This window comes from Neopelma chrysocephalum, unplaced genomic scaffold (genome assembly GCF_003984885.1).
Source record: "Neopelma chrysocephalum unplaced genomic scaffold, ASM398488v2 Primary Assembly neopelma1_24, whole genome shotgun sequence".
NCBI lineage: Eukaryota > Metazoa > Chordata > Aves > Passeriformes > Pipridae > Neopelma > Neopelma chrysocephalum.
Genome location: NW_020897693.1, coordinates 1,200,336 through 1,225,045, shown reverse-complemented (window position 1 = coordinate 1,225,045; position 24,710 = coordinate 1,200,336). Strand labels below are relative to the sequence as shown.

Sequence of the window (24,710 nt, the reverse complement as noted above, 5' to 3'; positions counted from 1 at the left end):
CTCTTTGTCAAAACACTAGCATGCATATCAACATACATCCTAAATTCATTATTTTTTAAATATGTTTTTGTTTCCTGCTTCTGTGTAGAACTAATTCATCATTATCTGACACGCTGCTGTATTCTTGACCACTACTCAGACCCTAAAAGAGCTTGAAGATTCTTTCAAAGAGATGCAATCAATTTCTTGGCTTTAAAACTTGTAGCATATGCTGGCTCTTTCTGGATGTCGGAGTGAGCAACTTGATATACAGCTCATGTTTCTTCACAGCTTTGAACTATCCATAACTATCTTTTGGGTTTCAGTGAACCGTACACATACCTTAAAGTCTGCGGCATATTACTTCTCAAATTCTATATGTATCACCCAAGGTCTTCTTTCTGTAATCTCTTCTCAGTTTCAGAAATATTTCCTTCTCTATTTTCACTCTCCTTTCGTACCCTGATCTATTGTTTTATAACTTTGGGGGCTGGATGCTACACTCTTCAGTGCTTTGCTAGAAACAAGTGAAGTACTTCAAGACAGTCGTATTCAAAACAGAGTAACCCTTTGGATCCTTCCTAGTCCTCCAGTTGTTTGCAGGTAAAGAATAAACCATGGCTTGAATGTGAGCAACTGCCTTCTACCTTTATCAGGTTTTCAATTTACTTCACGCCTTCACAGAAGTTGCACACCCCAAAGAGAATCACAGATAAGGATAAATTGTAGCTGTCAATAAGGTAGCTACATTTTAGAGAATATTAGGTACATAATCACTGCAAACTTGTTGTAAATATCCTTTCAGGAAAGAATGTTACAGAAATATTCACAAACTCAAGGTAAGAAGAGAGAAAGGTGCCAATGGGGTGTTATGAATAAGGGGGGGGTTTTTTAAGTGTATATATAAAGTTAGACATTCATAAAAAGAGTGGTTTTCATTGTACCATGCCTAGATATTAAACATAACTATATTTGACAACTAAAAAATAGCATCAGTGGCAGAAGCTATATGTACTATAACAAAGTCAGAAAATTGCATCCAAAAAGAACTAGTCATTGAGGAAAACGCTGGCCCAGTTAAGAGTAGAAATTTACATTGTTCTTTCTTATTCTGATTACCCTCCTGCTCTAAGTTGAGGCCACTTTTAAATACTCCTCTCTAGAAGTATCACCTGCTTAGTAAGTGCCAAAGGCTGAGCACTTTGAGAATTCAAACATCCAGCATGAACCAAAGCTAGATTTCTACCTCACAAAAATCCTCTCTGTGCCCTGTAGCTGCCTGATGGTGTTTAACAAGCACTTCTTCAAAAAGGATTTTCCTTTCTGGATGCACAGCAAGTTATGCAAGTGGATCTTGGCATCTTCTGAAAGAGAAGGTTCTCCTTTATCCGAAACAGACTATCTGACACCTTCCTGTTTCATATCTGACACCTTCTTCTTTCATAGTTTTTCATTTTATTTTGTGACAAAGCCTTTTTTTTTTCTTGCCTGATGCCATCTGAGTTTGAAGATGGCAACCAAGGAAGTATTAACCACTTTTTTTCTCTTCAAAGATGCCATCAGTCCACGAAAATTGCAAATGCAAACAAAAAAACCCGCCCCAAACCCTGATTATGTTTTAGATGCTCTTAAACAAAAGATGGCAACAAGAGAAACACAAGCTAAAAATAAAAAGCATCTCTTTTTTTCTTGATAAGCCAGAAACCAGGGTAATCTGACTGGTAGATATTCAAAAAGCTTATCTAGTTCATTTCATGTTCATCTACAGTTGATCCACTTAATTATTTCTCCCATTATACAGCCCATTGATGCCTTTTTTTCTGCTTGGAGAAAGTGTCGGTGTTACAGGAGAGACATTTTATGTTCAGAGGACCTGGGATTAGAAGAACAATCATTTTGATATTGGAGATCCATGTTTGGCAGCAGATTGCTTTTAAGCATGTAAAAAAATTTTATGCTGACATGCGTCTGTGTTATGAAATAATTTCTCTTTAACTTTGGGATGGTAACAGATGTTATTGTCTAAGGAATGAAAACTGCTGGTTTGGGATAAAAAAAAATGTTTCAGTGTTATTAGAAAACAGAAGAAAGCACATGGCATAATAGGTCAGTTTAATGGCATTGTTTGCAGTAAATCTGACATTTCAGGCATAATCTGCAGCGCTCACTTGAAGTAGGACATTTTGCTGGGCAGAGAAGGATTTGATACATTCTTTTATATTACTGTGTCAAATTGGATTAGAACATAATAAAATGAAGAATGTAAAATAAAGGCCTTTGGGCTCACTGGTTATGCAGTGCCATAAGATGCACGAGGAATTAAAATGAATGTACTCTTCAGAATTATGTCAAACTTGTCATGTGTAGTTTGTGTGGAGCTTCCCTTTGTCTCATCTTTCCTTGGTTTATCCCTCCTGTGTGCACTCTTTGTTGATCTACATTAACTGAATTTCCTTCAGTAGTTTTGCCCAGAATTTGTCTGTTCTCCAGTATTACTATTATTTGAAACAATAAGGCATTCAAATATAAAATCATTGAAAACCTGTGACTGCTGATACAGTTTTGGTTTGCAACATTAACTTCCCCATGGTGCTCAAAACTTTGCTGAAATTTATTTCTGGGGTTCACTAATGCTGCCTGCTGGCTTGGAGTGCAGCCACAGGAGTATCCACTGCAGCAGCTTCACGAGCAGCCCGCAGGATTCAGCTTCTGCTGTCAGTCTGAGAGATATCTGAGCTACACAGACAAGAAAATGGGCTGAAACTTGGTTTCTTAAATGATGCGTGGAGGGTTTCTCATAACTTTACGGAGTAAGTTCTAACCTTTGAAATTTTGGAAATGTTAATTGGTAAGCTGAGTACTCCACACTTTCATTTATCTGATACTCTTATCTCAGAAGTCACATTACCCGAAATTGGATGTGTCTCCTATGTACTGTGAGTCACTTGCTTTGAAAAGGTCTCTGCTAGCTGGAAACCCAGTGACAAGTCTAGATGGCAGGTCGTGTGTTCTGTTTGGATAAACAGGGTTATGCTTCTCACAGGAATTAGTATCAGTAGGAATTAATAAATGACTCATGTTTCAGTCCTGAATTTAATTTCAGAGATTACAGAAAATCTGAATACAAATGACACGCTGCATCGCTTTTGAAATTTGGAAGGAGAAGCGATTCTAAAGAAAATACCAGAGCAAACCCTCTGCCTAAGTCAAAGCAGGGAAAAAGGACTCGTACATATCAGAGTAACTCCAGTGTGCCTGTGTATTCAGCTTTCAGTTGACAGTAAAAAATGAAGTTGATCTTGGGGCACTTAACGCTGCATGAAGACAGCCTTTCACTTGAAATGACTGTCAATCGCTCTGTCACATCCTTACTCTTCCCTTGTGGTTGAATAGCAATAACTTCTCATACAAAAGCCAGGTTCCTCCTCTCTGACACCAAGGCCCTGCCTGTCCCGAGTGAGGAGCTGCTCGTGCTGCTGCTGCACTTCCGTCCTTGTGTGGGACAGGACCATGCAGTGAGTGCACGTTCCACACACTGACCAAGAAGGCTGAGAAATCACCTTAAAAAAAGGGAAACATCCATTTTCAAAAAGAAATTCTGAACAAAAAAAATAGATTTAAGCAATTTGGTCTGTAACATAGGCATGGTACCAGACCACAGAGGCATATGATGAGGAGTTGAATTCAGGAAAGTTATTTGTCTCAGAACATCCTTTACTTTTTAATGGCTTCTTATTCTCAGCTAAGCATATTCTTAAATGCTTTCTTGAACTGAGGTCTAACAAAGTTACACTTTGATCTTACTGTTAATGATGTTTGGTTCATTTGACTCTAAAATGTGCACTCCATTTGAGTGTGGTTTGACATAGCAAATGAAATATTTACTGACACTTGGCAATGGTACCTTCACCTCTGTGGATTTCTGTAATGTATCATTCTCACTGAAGGTCTGTTCTCTGGAGGATGTGCAGAATTCATTTCCAGTGGCATTAGAAGGAGGTTGGCTCCTGCTCTGAGTAGATTTCCTCTTCAGAAGTAATTTCTGTGGTTTTGTACCTAATCACTGTTTGTACTCCTCCTCAGAATTTGATACCAGAGACTTTGAGATAACAGAAAAAGAGACTTACTTTACAAGTTTCCCATTTCCCTAAGAACAAAATGATGCCAAACAAAGAGTTAAACCAATTCAGGGTGTTTCACTCCTTTCATGGAACAGTATTGTCTGAACTCTCTTTGACTGGATTATAGCTGAGGGGTTGTCTGAATTTATGACAATATAGTCTTTTGAAGGACTGAAAATCACTATATAAAGAATGTTGAATCTGCAGTTCTGGCTGATTAGTATGGTGTAATTTACATGATAAATCATGCAGAACACAGAAAAATAGGTAAAGTAAGAAGAATAGTATTTCCTTAAATAAGTTTTAGATTAAGTAAGATTAAGAGAAGAACATTCTCCAGCATTACTACCCTATCAGCAGCACAATGACTAAACCCACTATATCCTACATAAAACATGCTTTAATACATCCAAAGAACAAGAAATTAGGACTGAAAATGTACTGTCATTTTCCTTGGATTAAGGTCAAATCCTGAGAAAGAGAGAGAATATTTTCCTTCATAAATTTAACAGACAATTTCAGTTATAATCACGTTAAGGAAATGAAATCAGAAACAAAAAAAATTCAAAAAGAAAAACTGTAATACTTACGTTGGTGACATATTCAATATCCTTCCAAATATTACATTCCCTGGGAAAATCTGCCAAATCTAAAAAATTATCCACTACCACTTGGCCAATCAAGTCATGCCTGGAGAATCTGTCAAAGTCATATACAGAGAAATGGAGTTTCCTTGTGTTCAGATCATTGTATGGGACAGTAAATAAAAAAACTTCATCAAATACTGGATTTAGGGTCTTTCTGTGCACTTTAGTCTGGTGTTTTGTTTTCCTGTCGGGAAGCAGATATATCTTCACATACGGATCTGAAGTTCCAGAGAAGTCCTTTGCTGGCAGGTTGATGGCCTTGTGAATCTTCACTATCAGCTGCTCTAAATCACAATCATACTTGAGGATAAAGTTCAGTTTTCCACACGCCTTGCTGTTACTCCTCCGGCCATCGTCCGTGTCCACTGATCTTTGCTTGTACAGCTCTGGTTTAATGCGGCCGATCCCCGTCAGCTGCTCCTGTTTCTGAACCTGCTGGATGTTGAAGTCCGGGTTGGAGAGGTTGAGCTGTCTTCGGATTGAATTGTGCCTTAAGTGAAAATGAAAAGAGTTTAAACAGACTGTGTTGAGGATGATAAGAATCCCTGCACACACACACGGAAGATCCTGCTCTCATTTGACATGGTTTTGTAATGTACAGCGGGGTCAGATCTTCAATCCATGAAGGGATAAAGCGTGAGACCCAACGGTTGTGAGAGCTGACCCTCAGTGCTAATGTCACTTCATTTCTGTTTCCATGTCTGAAACCCAACCTGGCTGAAGGAGGTGACAAACGGAAATTCATGGCCATTGCAAATCCAAAGGATCTATATCTTGTTGGCGAGTATAGTGTGCCAAAAGAACTGTAGCTATTTTTATCATTAGCCATTTTTGACTGAATCCTGTAAATTAATGCCTATAAAATGAGTTGCATTATGCAAATGGCAGCAGGGTTAGATGAGCTTGCTGATTTCTGGTTCAGAGGTAAAGCTGTACAAAGGAGGATGCTTCCTGACATCTCTGCATTTTAATTACTTGTTGATTTCTACAGTTAACAAGTGAGCTGTTCTGGCCTGAAATGGTTTGTTGACCACCCCAACAATTGTTTGGTTTTTTCCTCTCATATCTGATGTAATGACCTCTGTGGCACTTTGGCTGAAAAGCTCCTTTAGTTTCATTACTCAAGGATGAAAAGTTGCTTTTATCTTCAGTCCAGTGAAATTTATTACCTGGAGTCCCTCACTTATTGTGACTGAAATTTCTCCCTGGTGAATGGTAACAGAAATCAAATTTGCAAATCCTGTTGGGGTAGGGGGATGTGAAAGTTGGATTAGGTAAAATCCTAATCTTATCTGAGTGGGATTCCATTTTATTGTCCTATTCATATTGAGCAGTCACTTGGTTATTGGTGTACCATGAGCTGTGGTTGAACACAGAAAGAGCACATGGAAAATGCTAGCAGAGGATTAGTCCAAAGCTATTTATATTGAATCTAATCAGCAATAGCTCCTCCGCTACCATTGTTCATTCATTCCTTGTAAATACCTGTTTATGCGTGCTTAAAACAGGAACAGCCTCTTCTGTACTATCCTATTTTTTTCCTCTTGTTGCATAATATATACATAATCTTACAGCTATACATTAGTCATTTCCAGGATAAAATATCATCGTGTAACCAAAAAAATAAGTATTTTTTTCAACCCTTAAGCTCCTCATTGCAGTGGCAGATGCAGAATATCCTGTGGAGGACTAAAAAGGAGGGCACTTCAGAGACATCTTAGCAGGGACTGTAGCAGCGGCAGCTGCCTGGTCTCTGTGGCCACAGAGAAAAACCACAGCTGCCTCCCCAGTTATGGCATAAAGCAGCAGAGACAAGGTTGATATCTCTGGAGAAGGATACAGGACAAGGAAGACAGGCCCCTCCTGCTCAGTGAAAGTCTTTTGGAGAAGATCTGGGCAAAAGTAAGGGGCAGTGAAAGAGAGGGGTTTGCTGCTCTGTGCCAGAAACGGCATCGAGCAGGGGACAGGGATCCCTGGGGGGGAAAGAGCCAGTGTGACACCTGCTGGAGAGGGCCAGCCTGGGAACATGGCCAGAAGAAAGATCTGCAAAGGAGAGAGAAGACCTTGTCTTTGCACTCAGGATGCTGAGGCAAGTTCTTTTACAGATTGAGATTAGCATTTGTAATGCTCTGGGAATGTCTCAAATTCTTTCTGAGACGTGTTCTGGACAACCGGCAATTACTGAACTGGCTGTTGTCATCTCGCCCGTGTTTCGGGTGTGCCTGCAGGCAAGAGTCTTCGTTAAATTTGCTCACCCAGATGGCCAGAAAGGAGAGTAGCAAAGAGCCACTGGGCTAGTGCTGTACCTTCTCCAGCTGAAGTGCATCTACTTTGACTCAGATATTTACTGGCTCTTCACATGCTGATCCTTTTTCTTACTGTATGAAACATAATCCTTTTATCACCTGCCCCTGCACATACTCTCATCCTCACCCTTTCCTCTTCCCTCGTGTACTGGTTCTCCAGTTCCCCTGGAGATTTCACTGACTCTTATTCAGTCCCTTTTCCCCCCCACAGTCATGACTGTGGCTAAAATCTATGATTTTTAATCCTATTTCTAACTCTTGCAAGTGTTTCATTAGCTTGCCCTACTTTTCTTCTTTGGTTGTTTTAAAAATCTTTGAGAAGATATTACTGAGTGCTCAGCATCAGTGCTAAGTGCAAATGAATATGCTTTACAAGCTAAATCTAGGCTGTTCTGGTGCTTTTAAGGGACACATAGTGCTCTGTGTTATCCAGCTTCTGAGGGAGAAGCACAAATGAGACAGTAGTTTATAGAAGAGTGGAACAGGATTGTGATCCTGTCCTTTCAACCTACGAGGTTTGTGCACCTCAAAGAATAAGGTTTGTGTTATTCTTTTCTTTAAAAGAATGTGGCGAGTAGATGATACATTTTTATCAGATCACTGTACTGAATAATCAAGCTGTCCTTTTTGGACTGTATCTGTATTCATTAATACCAGAGAGAAACTGGAGTTACTGACCGAGCAGAAGAGGTTGGTTCAGTGATCTGCCGATGCATTCGCGCATTGTGGACGCAGTTCTCCTTCGTTCCCGCCTGGGTGTCCAACGGAATATCAGGGGAGGTGTGGCTGATCTTCATGGAGGACTCTGGATAGGCTGTAGGCTGACCCAGATAATCCTCACTGTAGTCACGGTCATTGGTCTCTGTGTCTGTGTAGTTCAGCGACTCCTGCTTGTTGTCTTTGTTCCCAAATGGCAGACCACGCTCTCGCCAAGGGATCCAACACAGCTTCCAGGATACGAACAGAGAGACACCAAACAGAGCAAGACCACAGGCTGTGACAACTAAGGAGAGCAAGCTTATTGAGATATCTGCAAACAAGAAAAACAGAGCCATGTCACCTCTCTATGCCCTCTGGAGCTCTGCATCTCCAAAGCATCAATATGGGAAGTAAAAGATCTCTGGATTGCAGATCCACAAAAATTAAATTCTGGTCCCTCCAACAGTCATAACATACAAACATATTAAAAGTTCTACCTCCCGTCCCCTTCCCCCCAAGGAAATTTGTTTGGAATTCAGTTTAAGGCTTACCTTGATAGAACTTGGCTTATATTTTCCCTCCAAAAGCTGGGTGGTATGAAAGGTCATTCTAAATATATGAAAGGGTTATTCACTTGCTCATTCAACTTTCTACTGATGAAAGAACTGTGCCTGCAGTATATTTTGCCTTTTTTTGCCTTTTATGTAGTGCAGTTTTTTCCTCCACCTGCTTTACCAGATCTTACTACATTCTCTTCTAGAGACTGTATTATAGTTGAACACCATGAAAATATGTACAAAAGCACATATGAGACCTGATTTTTTTAGATATTCAACTGGTGTATCTTGGTTTATTATTTTAATTCCTTTCCTTCTAATTTTAGACTCATTCCCATCTTTGCAAATTATTTTGACTATGCCTTGCTATTCACAATTTAATAAGGATAGCAATATCTCTTAGAAACTGAGATTTTTCTGTTTTGGTTTTTTGGGGTTTTTTTTTTTGTTTTGTTGTAGTTTTTTGTGTGTGTGTTTTTTGTTTGTTTGTTTGTTTTGTTTTTTTTTAAACAACTCCAAAGGCTCTTTTTTCCTGTTTCCAAACTTCTGGTATAAAAAGGAATGTGGACATGAGTTTTCTGTTGTTTTTCCCCACATTTCCAGCATTATCCTACTCCATCGACACAAATAAGTTAGAACTGGGACAGGTTTCTGCTCTGTTTTGCTTTGTTTTAAGTTGCACATTGGGAAAATGACTCAGTGGAACAGCTGTTTTTATGGTTACAGTGTTTTTGAAACGAGTCTCTCTGTGGATTACACAATACATCATGCCTTAAACACAATTAGTGAGAATTCTATTTTACTGCCTTAAATTATAAGCACAACCTGATCAAAGCAATTTTTCACACTGTGTGTAGGTTCAGAATGTCAGGCTGCATCTCTCTAAGCCAACAGCTAGCCTAAATTTTCAAAAGATGGCATGAGGTTGAAATGTACTGCTTCTACCAAGGCAATTATTTAAGAATGACAATTCAGACGAAACAGCCCCAGTCCATTTGAAGGGGAAAAAACAGAATTTTTTTTTTTTTAAAGTGGAAAAGTCAATACCTTCTGTCCCTGCTGTGAGTCTCATTCTCACTAGCCAGACAGATTAAATTTCCTCAGAGGGGGGAGTGACACTACAATCCATTTCACATGGGAGCTGTCCAGTTTATTTTGCATGCTGAAAACCTATTTCAAACAATTTTAGACAGCACGGCCCTTTCTGTCCTTCTCCAAGTCATATGAAGACAAAGCTCATTAAGAGTGGGGACAGCACAGCAGCTGTTTGGAATTATAGCAAAGAGTTTCAGAGCTGAAATTAATTAAAGAAATTCCTCCCATGCATAAAAGGCAATTTGGGAGAAAGTAGAATGGTCTTTCTTGATAATTTTTGAATATTTATTGGTAAACAAGTCTGGCAGTGGAGGCAGAGCACAACCTCTCTGTTTGATTAAAAAGCTGAGGATCTAGGGTGCAGTAGTGAAAGAAGACCTCCAGAATAAAGCAATTTGTCTTGGATTCCCTGGAGAAGAAGGAAGAAACACATCAGAGGTCTGCAAAAAGGCCTCTTTTTTCAAAGAACTTATTCAAGTAAATGATCCAGCATTGAAAGAAATGAGAAATTGGGAGTTGTCAGAACAAGCCAGAAGATTACAAAATGAGAACTGGAGACTGCCCAATGCCAAGGATGTGTGAATGCGAGGAACAACTTGAAAGGCAGACCAACAGTCCACTAATCTTGAAGATGACCTTAGCAAAGGACAGTCTTCTAAAGAACTAAAATCATGAGAAAAAATACATTAGGACAGCATGAACTGCTTTTCATTTGGAGAGTTTGGAGGGCTTTAATAACATACTTCTGCATTTGATAATGTAACACCCTTATCTCACAGCTTACTTCCAGAGAAGTTGGGCAGTAAACAGTTCAGGTAACTTGCCAAGTCACAGCATAAGAGGGGGTTGTTTTTCCATTATCTTGGTTTTACTTCTTCCTGACTCCTATGTGTCAGAAAGAAGTTTTTGGTTCTGTGGGCGAAAAAGGGACCATCATGCATCTGTCTTCTATAGAACACACTAAAGGGCAGTGCTCTAAGCTGTTACCTTTCATTGCACAGCAATTTTCATATCCTCCACCCCTGCTTGGCAATTTTCAACAATTGGGCAGATCCAGTGTGAATAGCTGGGGTGAGTGCAGTCCCAAGTGAAGAGATTTTTGGCTGCATCCTGGAGCTGCTTTTCCATTAGCCATATGTACTGTTACATACTGTATTTTCTGTATAATTTTTACTCCATCTTTCCAGATGTCTCGGTTTTTCTAAGCCTGTTTATCTGTATTCTCATGTGGTAGCAGCACTCGTATCTGATGCCAGTGATTTCCTCTGCTTTGTAATACGAGAGAGCAGGGTAAGTCCTTACTTGTTTGTCTTTAGAAAAAAATGAGATCTGCAGCACAGAAAGCGTTCCTCAAAAAATCCAGCTGCTTCTCAGTTCATTCTGTTTTCACAAGAATTAGAGCAATGTGTTTTCCAGAGTAGTACCTGATGTTAAGTCTAAACTGCAACCACAAACCCGAGTGCAGGCAAGCGCTGTAGGCAAGGCTGAGCAGTTCACAGGCATTTCAGCAGTGTTGCAGGGTTATCTGTTCAGTGTGAACGTTTTGCCCTGTTTCTGATGATGTTCAACTTTCAGCATCTGGCCACTTCATTGGTGGCTGACTAATACATCTACTCCCTGTACCTGCTCTGCATCGATACAAGCTGTTGATGCTCTGCAGGGGAGAACCTCGTGAACACAAGCAAGGCCCCCATGGCACAGGGGCTTGCACTGATGTCTTTCCTGGCACAACCATGATGCCAGCCAAATGTCTTGAGGTGTTGATGGCTGCAGTAAGAGCTGAGCTCCCAAATTCCAGCATGTCAGAATACCTGGACAGTGCTGACAATGGAAAATTTGTTCCACAGAAACTAAGCCTCCATTTTTTTGTTAAAAACGCGTATTTTTAAAATGGGTTAAAGGAACTAATCAATGCAATTGCATATACTTACAGGTAATTTTTTATAAACACATCCTCTGCAATATGCTTTCACACACTAGTAAAGGAGGTCTTTTGATAGACAGAAAATAAGAGGACAGATTTTCAGGTTGGCCCCACATTAAACACAGGACTAGGGAGCTTAATTTAATTCTTTGTCTATTGAGACTGTAATTGCATTGTTAGAAGACTCAGAAGGCACTGCCATTATTTCCATGCATTTCCAACCACCAGGTGCTCAGCCATGGTGTCCAGTAAAGACATGGACACATAAGCTCTCTGAATATTTTGCTCGTGGCATGTCTTACAGATATGCTGATGTACTAGTCAGTTTTTGACCAGGTTTTCATGTTTCAATTCTTTTTACTCTACTGACTTTCAACTTATTGATCTCTTATGCTCATCAGTGTAATTTGTTCTGGCTTTTTTTTTTTTTTGGTAGCAATTGCAAGGTCAAAAATGATGCAGAAATAGCAAGTGAAATAGAGTTTTCTACCTCTGGATCACACCATCAGTTTTTATCACCAACTGGAGATATGAGCATGGCCTTTTTCTCTGTGACAGACTTTATTACAATCAGTGTGATGACAAAAAAGACTCTGATTATGGATTCATTGCTGGATCCATTTTTAATTTTTTAACTTACATTTTAAAGTAGAGCTGTTACACAGAAAAGAAGAATCTCACTGTTTATGTCAAGTGAATGTATGATAAGAATATAAATTCTCTTGTCTTCAGATTATCTTACTGAGCAGAATCACAGAATTGTTGGGGAAAGGACCCTTCAGATCACTGAGTTCAGGCATGTATAGGTTACCCAGGACAGTGCCCAAATTTCTCCAAATATGAACACTCCACAGTCTGTGTGGGTATAATCTTGTTTTGGTAAGGGTTAGATACTAAAAGGGTAACATGTTTTAGATTACAGTAACCAAAATATCAAAGCTTTAAAATATAACAGCACCTTGTAGATTATCTAGTAAAAAAAAGAAATAAAATTATGCCTCTGTTTTTATAGCACAGGTTTTTAGTACAGATATACTGAACATAAGCTTTTAGATTGAATTTGAATAAAATCATAGATCGTTCTAAGAGAATTTGAATAGTGTTGAATTTTTACATACATGTAGCATGATTCCTGTTCAGTATGAGAGGTTGCAAGACCAAAGATAAATGTATAATGATCCAATTCAAACTCTGAGAGTACAAAAGTGCAGGCCTGTGACTTGGTTTTTTCTGGCATAAATGGTTGAGCCTTACCCTCTCAAATTCTGATGTTGAAAAAACTTACCAAAAAATTGGGCAAGCAAAATACTGAAATTATAGAAGTCATTTTGTCTGTTCATACGTGAAACAAGGAATTAAGTAATTTTTTTTTCCTTCTTGTGTTTATTAAGTTACCATTTGTATTGTTAAGTTTTATACAAAAATCAAATATCTAAATTAGCCAACAATGAGAGACATCAATAGCTAATGCAGATCAATTTATGTGCCCAGACATGCGGTTGGAGTTACGGAGTAAAAAGCACGAAGTGTACTCTGTATATTTGGATTCACCTGACTCCAAAAGCTTCAAATAAGAACAGACATATAAAAAAGGAAAAATAAGTGGGAATTTCTCATCAACCAGGCACAGACAGGACAAAGGAGCTACTGATCAATAATATAATTATTTAGATAATCAAGTTGTTGATTATCTGGATGTGACAGGTGTTCTATTAAATGAAGTCCTTTCCCAACAAACTGGCTGTAATTTGGTTTAACTTGAGGCTGAAAGAGTTTTACCCGAAATTCTAACTGGAAGAGTTCTTTTAACATGTTCTTATTGAAATAAAACAAGCTTTCTTCTCTATCCTATTTATCCTCCTCCTTTTATTAAAATGACTATTCAGATATACCAGCATTATTGTAATACACACATTGATCTGTTGGGGGAAGTTTGGCTAGAAAGAAGTGAAACAAGTCTTAGCAATTTAAAATCTTGCATTACAAGCATTTTTTCCTTATTTAGAACCCAACAAATTTCAAAAGGCATTCAATTAAAATAATAAAATTAATTTGTTCTGAATAATCACATTACTAAACTTTTAAAGATATATTGGGGCAGATCAGTCAATCTTTGTGAATATGATTGTCTAAATTCAGCAGAAGTTTCAAGCTGTCACTTCCAGAGGAAAAAATATATTCCTCTTTTGATTACTTTTTTGCTGCTTAAGAGGAGATTTTAAGGACTATGAAGGGGTCAGACACTCAATTTCTTGAAAAACAATGGAAATATCAGTGCCTATTGCTTTTGAAAATCTAAATTGTCTTTCTTTTTTGTAAATACATCCAGGAGGGCTAGCCATCATTCAGCTCAGTAATTGTACTGTAAAAACCACTGTTGTTTTGCTGGGTTTTTTTTACACCTAGCAGTTTAAGACCCTAGCTTTTCCGGAGAAGAAGTGTTCTTAGCATTGATTATCTGAAGCAGTTTATAACCTAATATTGCAGTGTAGTTTCCTTCGTGCTTCACGGGTTTTCCTTAATTAACATACCTGGCACTTGTTCAGGACGGAAGGTGCCTCTTTGCCAAGACTCCTGAGACAAAGGAATAATTCTCAGCTAATGTATTCTTCTCTGAAACACTGTTAATTATTTTTAATACTGTGTTTAGAAACTGTCTGGGAAATTCTTTAAAGTAAGGCAGCTGAAAGCCAAGGGAATTAATCTCAGATTATACTAATTTTATTACACTCCAACTTTTATGTGTCTGACCCTGACATTTATGAATGTGGACCAACGAAAGAGGCCTAAATGAGATCAGTCAGGGCTTCACATAGTGATAACATTCTCCATGCTCTGAAAACGTATTTGCAACAGGGTCTCACTGGTATTTGAAGCTGTTATTAGCTTTTAGTGGCTTTTTTCCCTCCCAAGTTGTGTGTTCTATGTATTCTAGGTGGGTTTAGGGTATGTAAAGCTCTTGTGTTGGTTAAGACACTGTTCTGATCCTCTGAGTGACTTGCACCTCTTTTTATTCCTAAATAGTGTTACAAATTCCAGTTTATCACTGTGTGCTTTCTCTTCATTTGCTTGGCTTGGGTTACAAATTTGTTTAATGTTTTCTCAGGGATTGCCTGATATTAACTAAATCTCATAAATTAATGAGATCAATGAAATATAATCCTAGGATTTCACCAAGGTGCTTGTCAAATAGTCTAAATGTACACAAATTCCACAGCACAATTTTGACATCGAATCAGAATTCCTAAATGGCCACACAAAATACACACAACAAAAAGTTGTGCAAAAGCAGTAAGAGATTTGTTTGCACAGAATATTTTTCCAGCAGCAATTGCTCTGTGATCCTATTAAAAACTGACATAACATTGACATAACAGTTTATTGGTAAGATCACAAAATTAAAGCTTTAAGTGAAAAAAAAAAAGAACTTAAAGCAAATTGTTCATGGATATACATAAACAAGAAAAAAGTACTAAAAACATAGCAAAATATTGTTTTCTTTTGTTTTGTATCAGCAGAAAGTTTTGCTTATTAAGAAGAAATGTTATGTAGGTTTTTTTAAATTCAGGTAAGGTGGCTTCATACTGGATAGTTTATTAATTACAATAAAAACTGTATGTGAATTTGTTCTGAGAAGAATTTACTTTTGTTTGCGCACCTATCTCTAATATATTTAGTCTGCATTAATGCCAATTTCCTTGACAACTTAGCTGAGACATAATATCCTGCTACAGTTTGTAAGTGACAAAGAAGCCTTTACTGATCAGACAGCTGGCTGAATAAGCGGTGATTTTTAAAGACACAGTTGAGAAGAGTCGTATGTTCAAGGCTTGCATTTTTCTTTCTGACATCTTGCAGTTGTATCTCTTGACAAAGAATGATGCTGTTCCTCTTGTGAAAACTAAAGCTTCTGTTTCACAATCAACAGGGACACAAAGCAGAGCAGAAAATAAAATGTTTCATGTCTGCGTATACGCAACTTTAATAAGATTTGTCCAGGTTCCCATGCCTCATTCTTGATTCTTTTTTGGTTATTACCACATTCTTTTTCAACACATGCTTCACCAACTGATAAAATATGCAAAATTACTGTATACTTTCGGTTTATCATATTGAGTGAAAAATGCTATAAACTGGGGGAAAAATCCATAGATAATAATATAACAGAAGAGAGAACACCACTTCTAGTGATACCATGCCAGATTTTCAAGTACCCTATATATGGAGATGGCTTAAATGGCTTCATTTCATCCTGGTAGGAGAACCACTTAGGTTGCTACATTTGCAGGAAATGTAGCTGGAGCAAAGGAACACGAAATCTTCTAAAAGCCTTTTGGCATTTGAGACATGCTTGTATCTTGTTAGCTAAAAGGGAAAGCTGGTGATATGACGTGTGGGAAAGAAATGTTGGGGGTATACACTTACACTGCAAACTCCTATGACCACCAGTAGCTGTATTTTGTCGGAGTTAAGTTCCTGTGACTATAGCCAAAAGCCACAATGCATATTTCCACCCACTTTCTTTTGCTACTCCTTATGCATTAAATCATAGAATCAGATGATTTATTCCAAGCAAATAATTAATATGATACACTTAGACTTTTCTTTTTCCTGCAGAATCATTCAAAAAGTGAAGAGAGTTGCTAACTAATATTTTGCAAGTGTTTATCCTGGTTTTTTTTTATGATATGGAAAATAGAGGTCCATACAGTAATTGAGGAATTTAACTTCTCATCTAGTCATAGAAAATGACCAGTCACTTTTGGCAAGTACTGTGTATGCTCCCTCATTAGCAGAATGAAAGGTTTTAATAGCAAAGTGAAGGATGGAGAATGAATAAAGAATAACCTGGCAGAAATTTTCCAGTGGAAATTCTTCAACAAATTGTGTGTATTAAAAATTATGAAACTGTCAAGATTTGTGAATATTTTAATGACTAAGCCATCAGAGCACACATTAATCTTGAATGTTATGACCTTATGAATAATAACAAAGAGAAATTGCCATATATTTCTGCAATATATAGCCAGTCCCAGGGAGTCCTCAGGTTATGGAAAAAGAGCAAACAGCTTATTTGAACCAGGCCAACAGGCTTGAAGTTCCATTATAGTCCTTGAAAGCCCAGTAAGTCGCAATAAATATTAAAGTGTTTGAGAGCACTAAAGGAAACGACGGAGAAGGATTTCATTTCCCATTTGTATAAAACTGTACAGTAATATTGTACAGTTCAATCAAAGTGTTCCAAACAACAGGTACAGAGATCGTAGAATCATAGTATGGTTTAAGTTGGATGGGACCTCAAAGATCATCTGATCCCAACCCCCCTACGATGGGCAGGGACACCTTCCACTAGACCAGGTTTCTCAGACTCCCATCCAGCCTAATATCTAATCTAAACCTACTCTCTTTCAGTCTGAATCCATTCCCCCCTTGTCCTGTCACTACATGCCCTTGTAAAATGTCTCCCTCCATCTTCCTTGTAGGGTCTCTTCAAGTACTGGGAGGCTGCAATTAGATCATCCCAAAGCCTTCTCTTTTCCAGGCTGAACAACCTCAATTCTCTCAGCCTTTCCTTATAGGAGAGGTTCTCCATCCCTCTAATCATCTTGGTGGCCTTCTCTGGACTCACTCCAACAGGTCCATGTCCTTCCTGTGCTGGGGACCCCAGAGCTGGATGCAACAGTCCATGTGGGGGTCTCACCTATTTATGTTAATAACCATAATAACCCGTTTGTACTAATAACCATTACCAATATAATTTGATATGCTAACAAAAATAATAAAGCAGCAGCAATATTTTCTGTAAAATTCTGATTGATTTCTTTTAATTTTTATACCCTTTAGGGCACAATATTTTCAGGGTAGAAGCAAAAAAAAAATAGTATTTACCCAAATGTCTCACTGAATGACTTTTTTTTGGTGGGAGAATTTGTGGAATTAGATCACTGTGAGGGACCATGGGAGATGTGGATAGACCAATAAAGTGTGTGAAGTACTGTTTGAGCTTTAGCAAAATTTGTTTCACGTTAATAAAGACATATCTAACATTAATAAAGACATATATATGTAAATATATTTACAAACACATCTATAATGTGATGAATATGACTAAAAAATACTTTCAGAGAGCCAGCCATAATGATTAATATGAGTTGTGTTGCTCATATACTTCTAGTAAAAATCTATATTTTTCTTTCAGATTTCCATTTTTTTCCTACTTGAAACATTAAATTTCACCTAGCAGTTGGCTCCTTGTCCCTATAATCTTATTAAGTTCGGTGAAAACCATTAGCCCTTCTGATTTTGAACAACCCCAAAAAAATTATCTCTTTTTGAACTTTCTTCATTTTGGTTTGGTTTCTTTTTTTTTTTTTTTTTTTAGGAAGTATACATGGGAGAAATAAGAAGTGTTACTCTTCTGGGCAATTTATGTAGAATAGAAGTGCAAGCTTCTCTTTAAAGTCAGATTGTTTGGAATGGAAATGAGGTCAATTACTTCATTAGCTTCCTTTTCAGAATCAACTACTCTAAGCCTACATTATGGGACTTTGGCACGTCACAGTGGTTCAATATTTACAATTCTTGCTTTACATTTAAGGAAGAGCCAAAATTAATTTGCTTTTTCTATACCAGCAGATAAAAAGGTTGTCACAAATGTTGAAATCTCACAAGGGCCTTCAGGAAGGTTGCCTGCACAGACTGATATGGACAAAGAGGAATTGTATTGCTCAAATTATATTGCTGACTAACATCTTAAACTGATTAAACAGCTTGAATTTTCTTTTAGGAAGGAGTTGTTGGCATAAAGGGAAATAAAGACAGCCCTGAAAGCTTTATCCTTCTCAGATGAGGAGCCAGATGCACTTTAATGTTCACACTGACTCTTTTTAAAAAGTATTTCAGCCATGGCAAATGTATTATGCATCTGTTGTTCTTTGCGAACTTAGGGTTCCCATTTTATAAAAGGAAGCTTTTTTGGCTGATCCATATGTATTAGGGTGTGATGGAAGTCTTACTGACTGGGATATTTACTACTAAGAAAGATAATGAATTAATAATTTACAATCAGATCATGTTTACTCTGAATTCACTGTTTGAAAAAAATATACAGAATATACTTCTTTTCCACTCATACTCCTCTTCATTTCCAGAGAGCAAAAGAAATGAGCTTAAGGCTTCTACAGACTTACAAATGGGTAAATCTAGAAATCATAAAATCATAGAATCATTTAGGCTGGAAAAGATCTTTCAGATCGTCGAGTCCAACTGTCTTGTCTGCCTGAAATACTGTCTAAGAGAAAACTGTAAAGCAGATATATGAAAACAGAAAATCAAGCAAAATCTGAAGTGAAACATCCTAAGAATGTAGCAGCTAAAGAACAGAACTGAGAAACAGATTTGGTAAAAATTATCATTCAGACTGCTCTTCTGCTTTTTCATTCCTAGACGGGGATTATTTTAAAGCTGTGATGCTCTTGGAAGCCTTCCTAATTTTGGCAAATCCAAATACAGAGAAGAACTTCAACTTGCTTGTTTTTGCAAAACATATACTGAAGAATGTATGCTTTGAGTAAGAACTGAACATATCGGGATTTCTGTCTTCTTGGGTTCAATTGTGCATTCAGGCAAGATATAATATTAAAAGGAATCTGTAGAAAGAACTGGTAGCAATAACTCAAATCTTATGAACTAAATAATTTCATGTTGTACGTATTTGTGAATGTAAAATTGAAACTGGACAGCTTGAGGGGTTTTTCTTCTTGTACTTAACTAGTTTTATGGAGTGGAAAGCTGATATACTGCAATTAAAACCAACAAAGCAAATATTGAACACAATATAGTGATGACAGATGTCACCCTATCCCAGATTAATGGACCCACCCTGCTCAATATTTGGTACCAAGAAGAAAGCAGGAGAGTCTAATCCTGCTGTTCCAGTGAGGGTACCCAAATTGCACTGGGTTCCAGAAATGAGTGCACTGAAGTTTGGAGGCTGAGAAGGATGGTAACAATCTTCCTGCCCAACAGTCACTCCCTGAGGCTGTCTATTCCTACTCCACAACATGCAGGAGGTGTCCAAATATGTGGTTTTCTCATGAAACAGCAAACTGGCAGGGAGCATACAGTACTGTAGCTGACTGAGGGATAAATTCAGGGCTTTACTCTCTACAGCTGATTGAAGCACTTTGATTGAGCTATAATAGATTAAAAAGAGAAAAAAAATCAAGAGGATAATAAACCTGAACTGTGCACTTTAGCATCAGGGAAGTAACTGTGTCATTGTTACTCTCAAAAATATAGATGTCGAAGTTCACAGATGGGATGCTAACTGTTGTCAGTGACTCCTGAAGATTAATGTATTGCCCTTAAATTCCTGAGTAAAGTTGGATAGTTATATCTGGAGAAATGCAGTCCTAACACATGGTCAAAGGGGTATGCTCAACAAATCAGTTACTGTGAAAAGCTCAGGAGTTTCTGAGAACCTGCTGGATTCATAGGGAAAACAAATCTTTAGGAGACAGGTGGAGGACAAGGGACAAAGATGAAACTTTAACCCTACGTGCTGTCAGCTTCCAAATTTGCCAGTCCCTCTTGTACCTTTCTGTTAACAATACCCATAGCATTGTATTATGGAATAATAAAGCATAAATGCCAAAGAACAGGATCAATAACTAGTTCATTAAGGCAAAAATTCTGGCTGACAAGATCAAGATATTTCAGCTCTTAAGGAAAAAAGCTTATTTTTGCCCTTACACCTATATGTAAAACCAGACATTTTCCAAGAAATATAATCCTTCAGGAAAGGCCTGCTGCATCAGAAGTTAATTTATTTTTCATTCATCTTGACATAAAGGTCAAGATACTAACACTTCAGCATTTCAGGGTTTTAAGGGTGATAGTAACTTAACTGAATACATTCGCCTTGCATCTATCTGGAGGTTTCAAATGCTGCAAGGGGCTTCGTGGTACATTTTTCACCTAAGAAAAGCAGGAAGTGTTATTTTAGATATTTAAGAAACACCACAAGCCTTTTTGCACAACTAAAGAAACTTGTGAGCACCAGAGACTAAGGTCAGAGAAAAGATCAGAAGCTCTCAAGCTCGTACAAAAAGTCATTTATAGCAATGACTGTCTGTTGAACCCTGTTTACCAGTATCAACCACTTTGAAAGTTACTTTGATACATCTAAAAATGTTCATCAATTAAAAAATTAACAGTTATTCTTTCAAAAGCATGCTGAAGATTTTGATCTATTTTCCTCAATGACAATGAATAGGCACACTTAATGCACTCCATTTGTCAAACACTGCAGACTCAGGCAGATGGCTCCACACCAAATTACACTCCTTGGTGTATTCAAAGGTTTCTCCTTTGCTTTCTTTACATATTTGCTCACACATGTACATCCCAAGTCTAATATACATCAGTGTGGGTGGAAAGCGAAGATTCTGAAATATACAATAAATACATATAAACTGACCGCTGACATAAGCTTAATAAATGATGCTGCCTCAAGGGCTTTGGTGTTTAAAAAAATTAGGAAGAAATGATGAGTAAAATAGCTCTGGAGGGGGATAACAGCTCTCACATCTGTATGGCTGGAGCACAGTTTACTGAGGGAGCTTGCTCTGTTTTGGCTGAGCTGTAAGGAGTTGCGTGAGAAAGCCAAAGGCAAGGTTTCCTCCTTGGTTATACAGGTACTGAGTCACCCTCCCTGGAGGTATTTAAAAGATGTCTAGGTATGGCACCTTGGCACTTAGGGACATGGTTTAGTGGTGGGCTTGGCAGTGCTGGGCTAACAGTTGAACTCAATGATCTTCAGGGTCTTTTCCAACCTTAACTGATTCTATTCTGTGATTCTGTGAAAAAGTAACCAGTCATACAGTGATCTCAGAATTGCAAAACTAAATCCCCTATGCATCTGTGATACCCTGATTTTTACTAGCAGCTAGATACAGGCTTATTTTTATGCCCAGGAATCACTTAATTACTCTTCAGAAGTGATTAAGGTAAGGGGTTGACACCTTTCTTGTCAAAGTCTTCTGACAACCTCCCTTATGCACAGTAGCTTCATTACTGTCCATCAAGTTACAGTATGCCTCTCAGTCTCTTGGATGATGACAAGAAGGTCTACTACAGATATTTTCCCCCAGTGTTATCAAATATGAATGGGAAAAGATATGCAAATCCAGATTCTTAAGGGAAAGATGTAATTTAAAATATTTCAAAGAGAAATTTGCAAGCTATCTTTTTCAGATTTTGTCTTTATTGAAGTTTAGTGACTTCTGCTATACATCTGAGACATAAATGACAGCCTTCTGTCCTTATTTAACTAATCAATAATGCTGCTGTTGATAGGATGAGTAAATTATTTTTTTTAAATCAAGGTTTATTCATGAAAGCTGCTAAAAAGCATTAAAATTTTGTATGTGTTCTCTCCAAGCGTCTGAACATAGACAGTTAAAACCACTGTGAGTAAATCTGGATCTGAAAAATGTTAATGGAATGTAAACAGTGCAACAAATGTGTTCAGAAACCCTAGTGGATATTTGAAGAATTGTTTGTTTTTCTATTCACATTACCAAGTAGTTCATAGAATAAAGCTGTTAAAATATCTCAATGATTAAACTGTTTATTACTAAGTAGCTTTTCCCCTTCTTCTAGAAATGTCAAAGTTATTTAAATTTCTTTTTACAAACAGGAGCAGAAACGAAGATGTAGCACAGTTCTCAAGGTGAGATTCAGTAAATCAGTTGAAAAGTTAAAAATGGAACCTGGATCTTCTCACTTCTGATTGTGAGTCTAGCAACTTTCCAGTTGCTTCTCCAGCGAAGCAGGATGCAAGCAAAGGGATGCAGGGAGTTTAACAAGCCTTGCTTAGCACACAAGCAAGGCTTTGACCACTAGACAGACGGTGTGGCTTCTTCAAATAATCTAGTTATAAAAATGAGTTAATTAAATAACTGAGTCCTGAGAAAGTCCTGTCATCCCTCCAAGCACACCTGCTTTCCGTGAGGCAGCAGGCACTTTGCCAGCGTGTGAAGTACTGACACCGTGAACAGACCTTTGCAGGAAGAAAGTGATACAGAGAGCCAAAAAAAATGCATCACCAGCCCTGCAGCATAAAGGGACTGATGCCGAGCATCAGTTCTTGGGTTGTAAACAAAAAAAACAGGAGTTTTTTGGGTAGATTCCAGGAAGACTAGAATACTGTGTATCATAGAATTGTATGATCATAGAACGGTTTGAGTTAAAGATCATCTATTCCCAAGCCTCTGATGATGGGCAGGGACACTTTCCAATAGACCAGGTTGCTCAGAGCCCCATCCAGCCTGGTCTTGAACACTTCCAGGGATGGAGCATCCACAACTTCTCTGGGCCTCACCACTCCCACATTCATAATATGTAATCTAAACCTTTTCTCTCTTAGTTTGAATCCATTCCTCCTTGTCCTGTCACTCCAGGCCCTTGCAAAAAGTGTCTCTCCATCTTTCCTGTCAGCTCCCTTCAGTTACTGGAAGGCCACAATTAGGTGACCCCCTAAATAAAAGAGAAGCCTTCTCTTTTCCAAGCTGAACAAACACAATTTTCTCAGCCTTTCCTTGTAGGGGAGGTGCTCCATCTCTCTAATCAACCTGGTGGCCTCCTCTGGACTCACTCCAACAGGTTGATGTCCTTCCTGTGCAATTACAAATAAATTCCAAAGCAATGACAATCAACATCTGTAATAAAAAACTGAAGCAGAGGTTTTGATAAATGTAACAATTCTGGAAGATCTAAGCAGAAAATCCAAGCAATGATGTTTATGTCCAATACTAAATGATTCCTACAATAAAGATTTGTAGTAGTCTTGCATTCCCTATGTAATGTATCCCATCTTCTTGAGGAATATGTAATTGTAATCAAAGTTAATAGCCTCTTTTAACTTGGAATTGTGCAGATTTCAATCTTTCTATGCTTTCTTCTAAAGCAAACTCTGCAGCATTTCTTTTATAATCTTTTATTATCAAAAGACCATTTTACATATTATATAAGAACTTTAATCTGATAATTAATTGAATGGAGAATAGCAAAATAATTAACTGGATTAAAAGTAAGCTCTAAAGTAGTTTGAAAGTGCTGGAAATCAGTCCATGGTATTTAGGCTTGTTTTTTCACTTGCAGTAGTTAAATCCAAAATAAATAGTTTCTGTTTTCACCCAGCATTCTGATAGAAGATATTTCTAATGGTTTAGATGTACAATTATTGCCACTATTTGACATACCCAGACTCTCAGAGATATTATGTGCTTGCAGCAAGTAGAATCTACACTGTCATTCTACTAGACAATGTATTCTACTGGATTTGCATTTTCTTTAATTAAGTTAATTTAGCTAGATTAGTATCTTATCTCCTAAAATTATTTTCTCCTTAAAAAAATGGAACAGCTAATTTCTTAAGATGAGGAACTAAAGAGTATCCTCTGCTTTAAAAGGTCAGCAAGGAAAGTTATGATTAGCTGTTCCTTGGACAATTTACTACGACATGAAAAGAGCAGGTGCTGTCAGTCTAAATTTGAGAACCAAACCTGTGCTCCAACATCCAACCCCTGGGTTTTAGCAGGAGACAATGTAGCTCTTCATTCTTGGGAAGTAAATTTTTGCAGATTTCTGTTGTTTATCTGTACCAAGGGCTTCACTTTTTTTTTTTTTTTGCTGTCCTAGACTGTTTCTTGGCAAAGCTCTTTCTTTTATTGAGGTTTCTAGACAGTCCATGCTAATTCTGGTGCTTTGGCTGTTTAAACAGAAAATATTGCCAGGATAAACTGGCAGATGAATTTCTGTGAGCCATTCAGTGCTTCTTCCACCTTGTGACCTGGAATATGTGGAGGAAACACATTCCTTTCAAGAATTACTGTCCAGTTCCATATGCAAAAAAAAATCCTCTATGTTGGTAATATAGATTCACCTGTTGTGTCTTTATGCACAAGCCACTGTCCCTGATGTTACTGAGATTTCAAGTACAGCAGAGCTATGTGTTTGGAACATGCACTATGGTAAAATCTTCGTGTTTTTCTACTCTGAAAAAATGTCCCTCACCATAACGATCCCCTTATTTTGAACTGTATTTTTGTAAGCAATTAACTCCCCATTTTTGAGATCCAAACAACAAAATAGAAATGTACTGTGCACTTTAGAATAAATACAGTATAAGCAATTACAGCTAATTGCATATGAGATTCTCAATGAAATTGAAGATGAAACAAAGGTGACAAGCAATTTACCAGACTGCACTTCCAGTGCCAAAATCAATCACGACATTCCAAATCCTGTAAACATTAATAGCAGTTAGTAAGCTACATGTCATTGTGCGTCTTTGACTGATGTCCAGCACATACTGT

The 24,710-nt window shown here is 37.7% G+C and overlaps 1 protein-coding gene across 4 annotated transcripts in view; it reads right to left on the bottom strand.

The window, feature by feature from the left end:
- SYT9 (synaptotagmin 9) overlaps positions 1 to 24,710 on the bottom strand; it is a 67,474-nt gene that overhangs the window by 27,174 nt on the left and 15,590 nt on the right. For all 4 annotated transcript variants that reach the window (XM_027699374.1, XM_027699399.1, XM_027699391.1 and 1 more), the window contains exons 2-3: positions 7,732 to 8,083; positions 4,691 to 5,237 (exon numbers count right to left, since the gene is read on the bottom strand). In XM_027699374.1, coding sequence (XP_027555175.1) covers positions 4,691 to 5,237; positions 7,732 to 8,083 — 899 coding nt within the window. The remainder of the gene's footprint in view (positions 1 to 4,690; positions 5,238 to 7,731; positions 8,084 to 24,710) is intronic.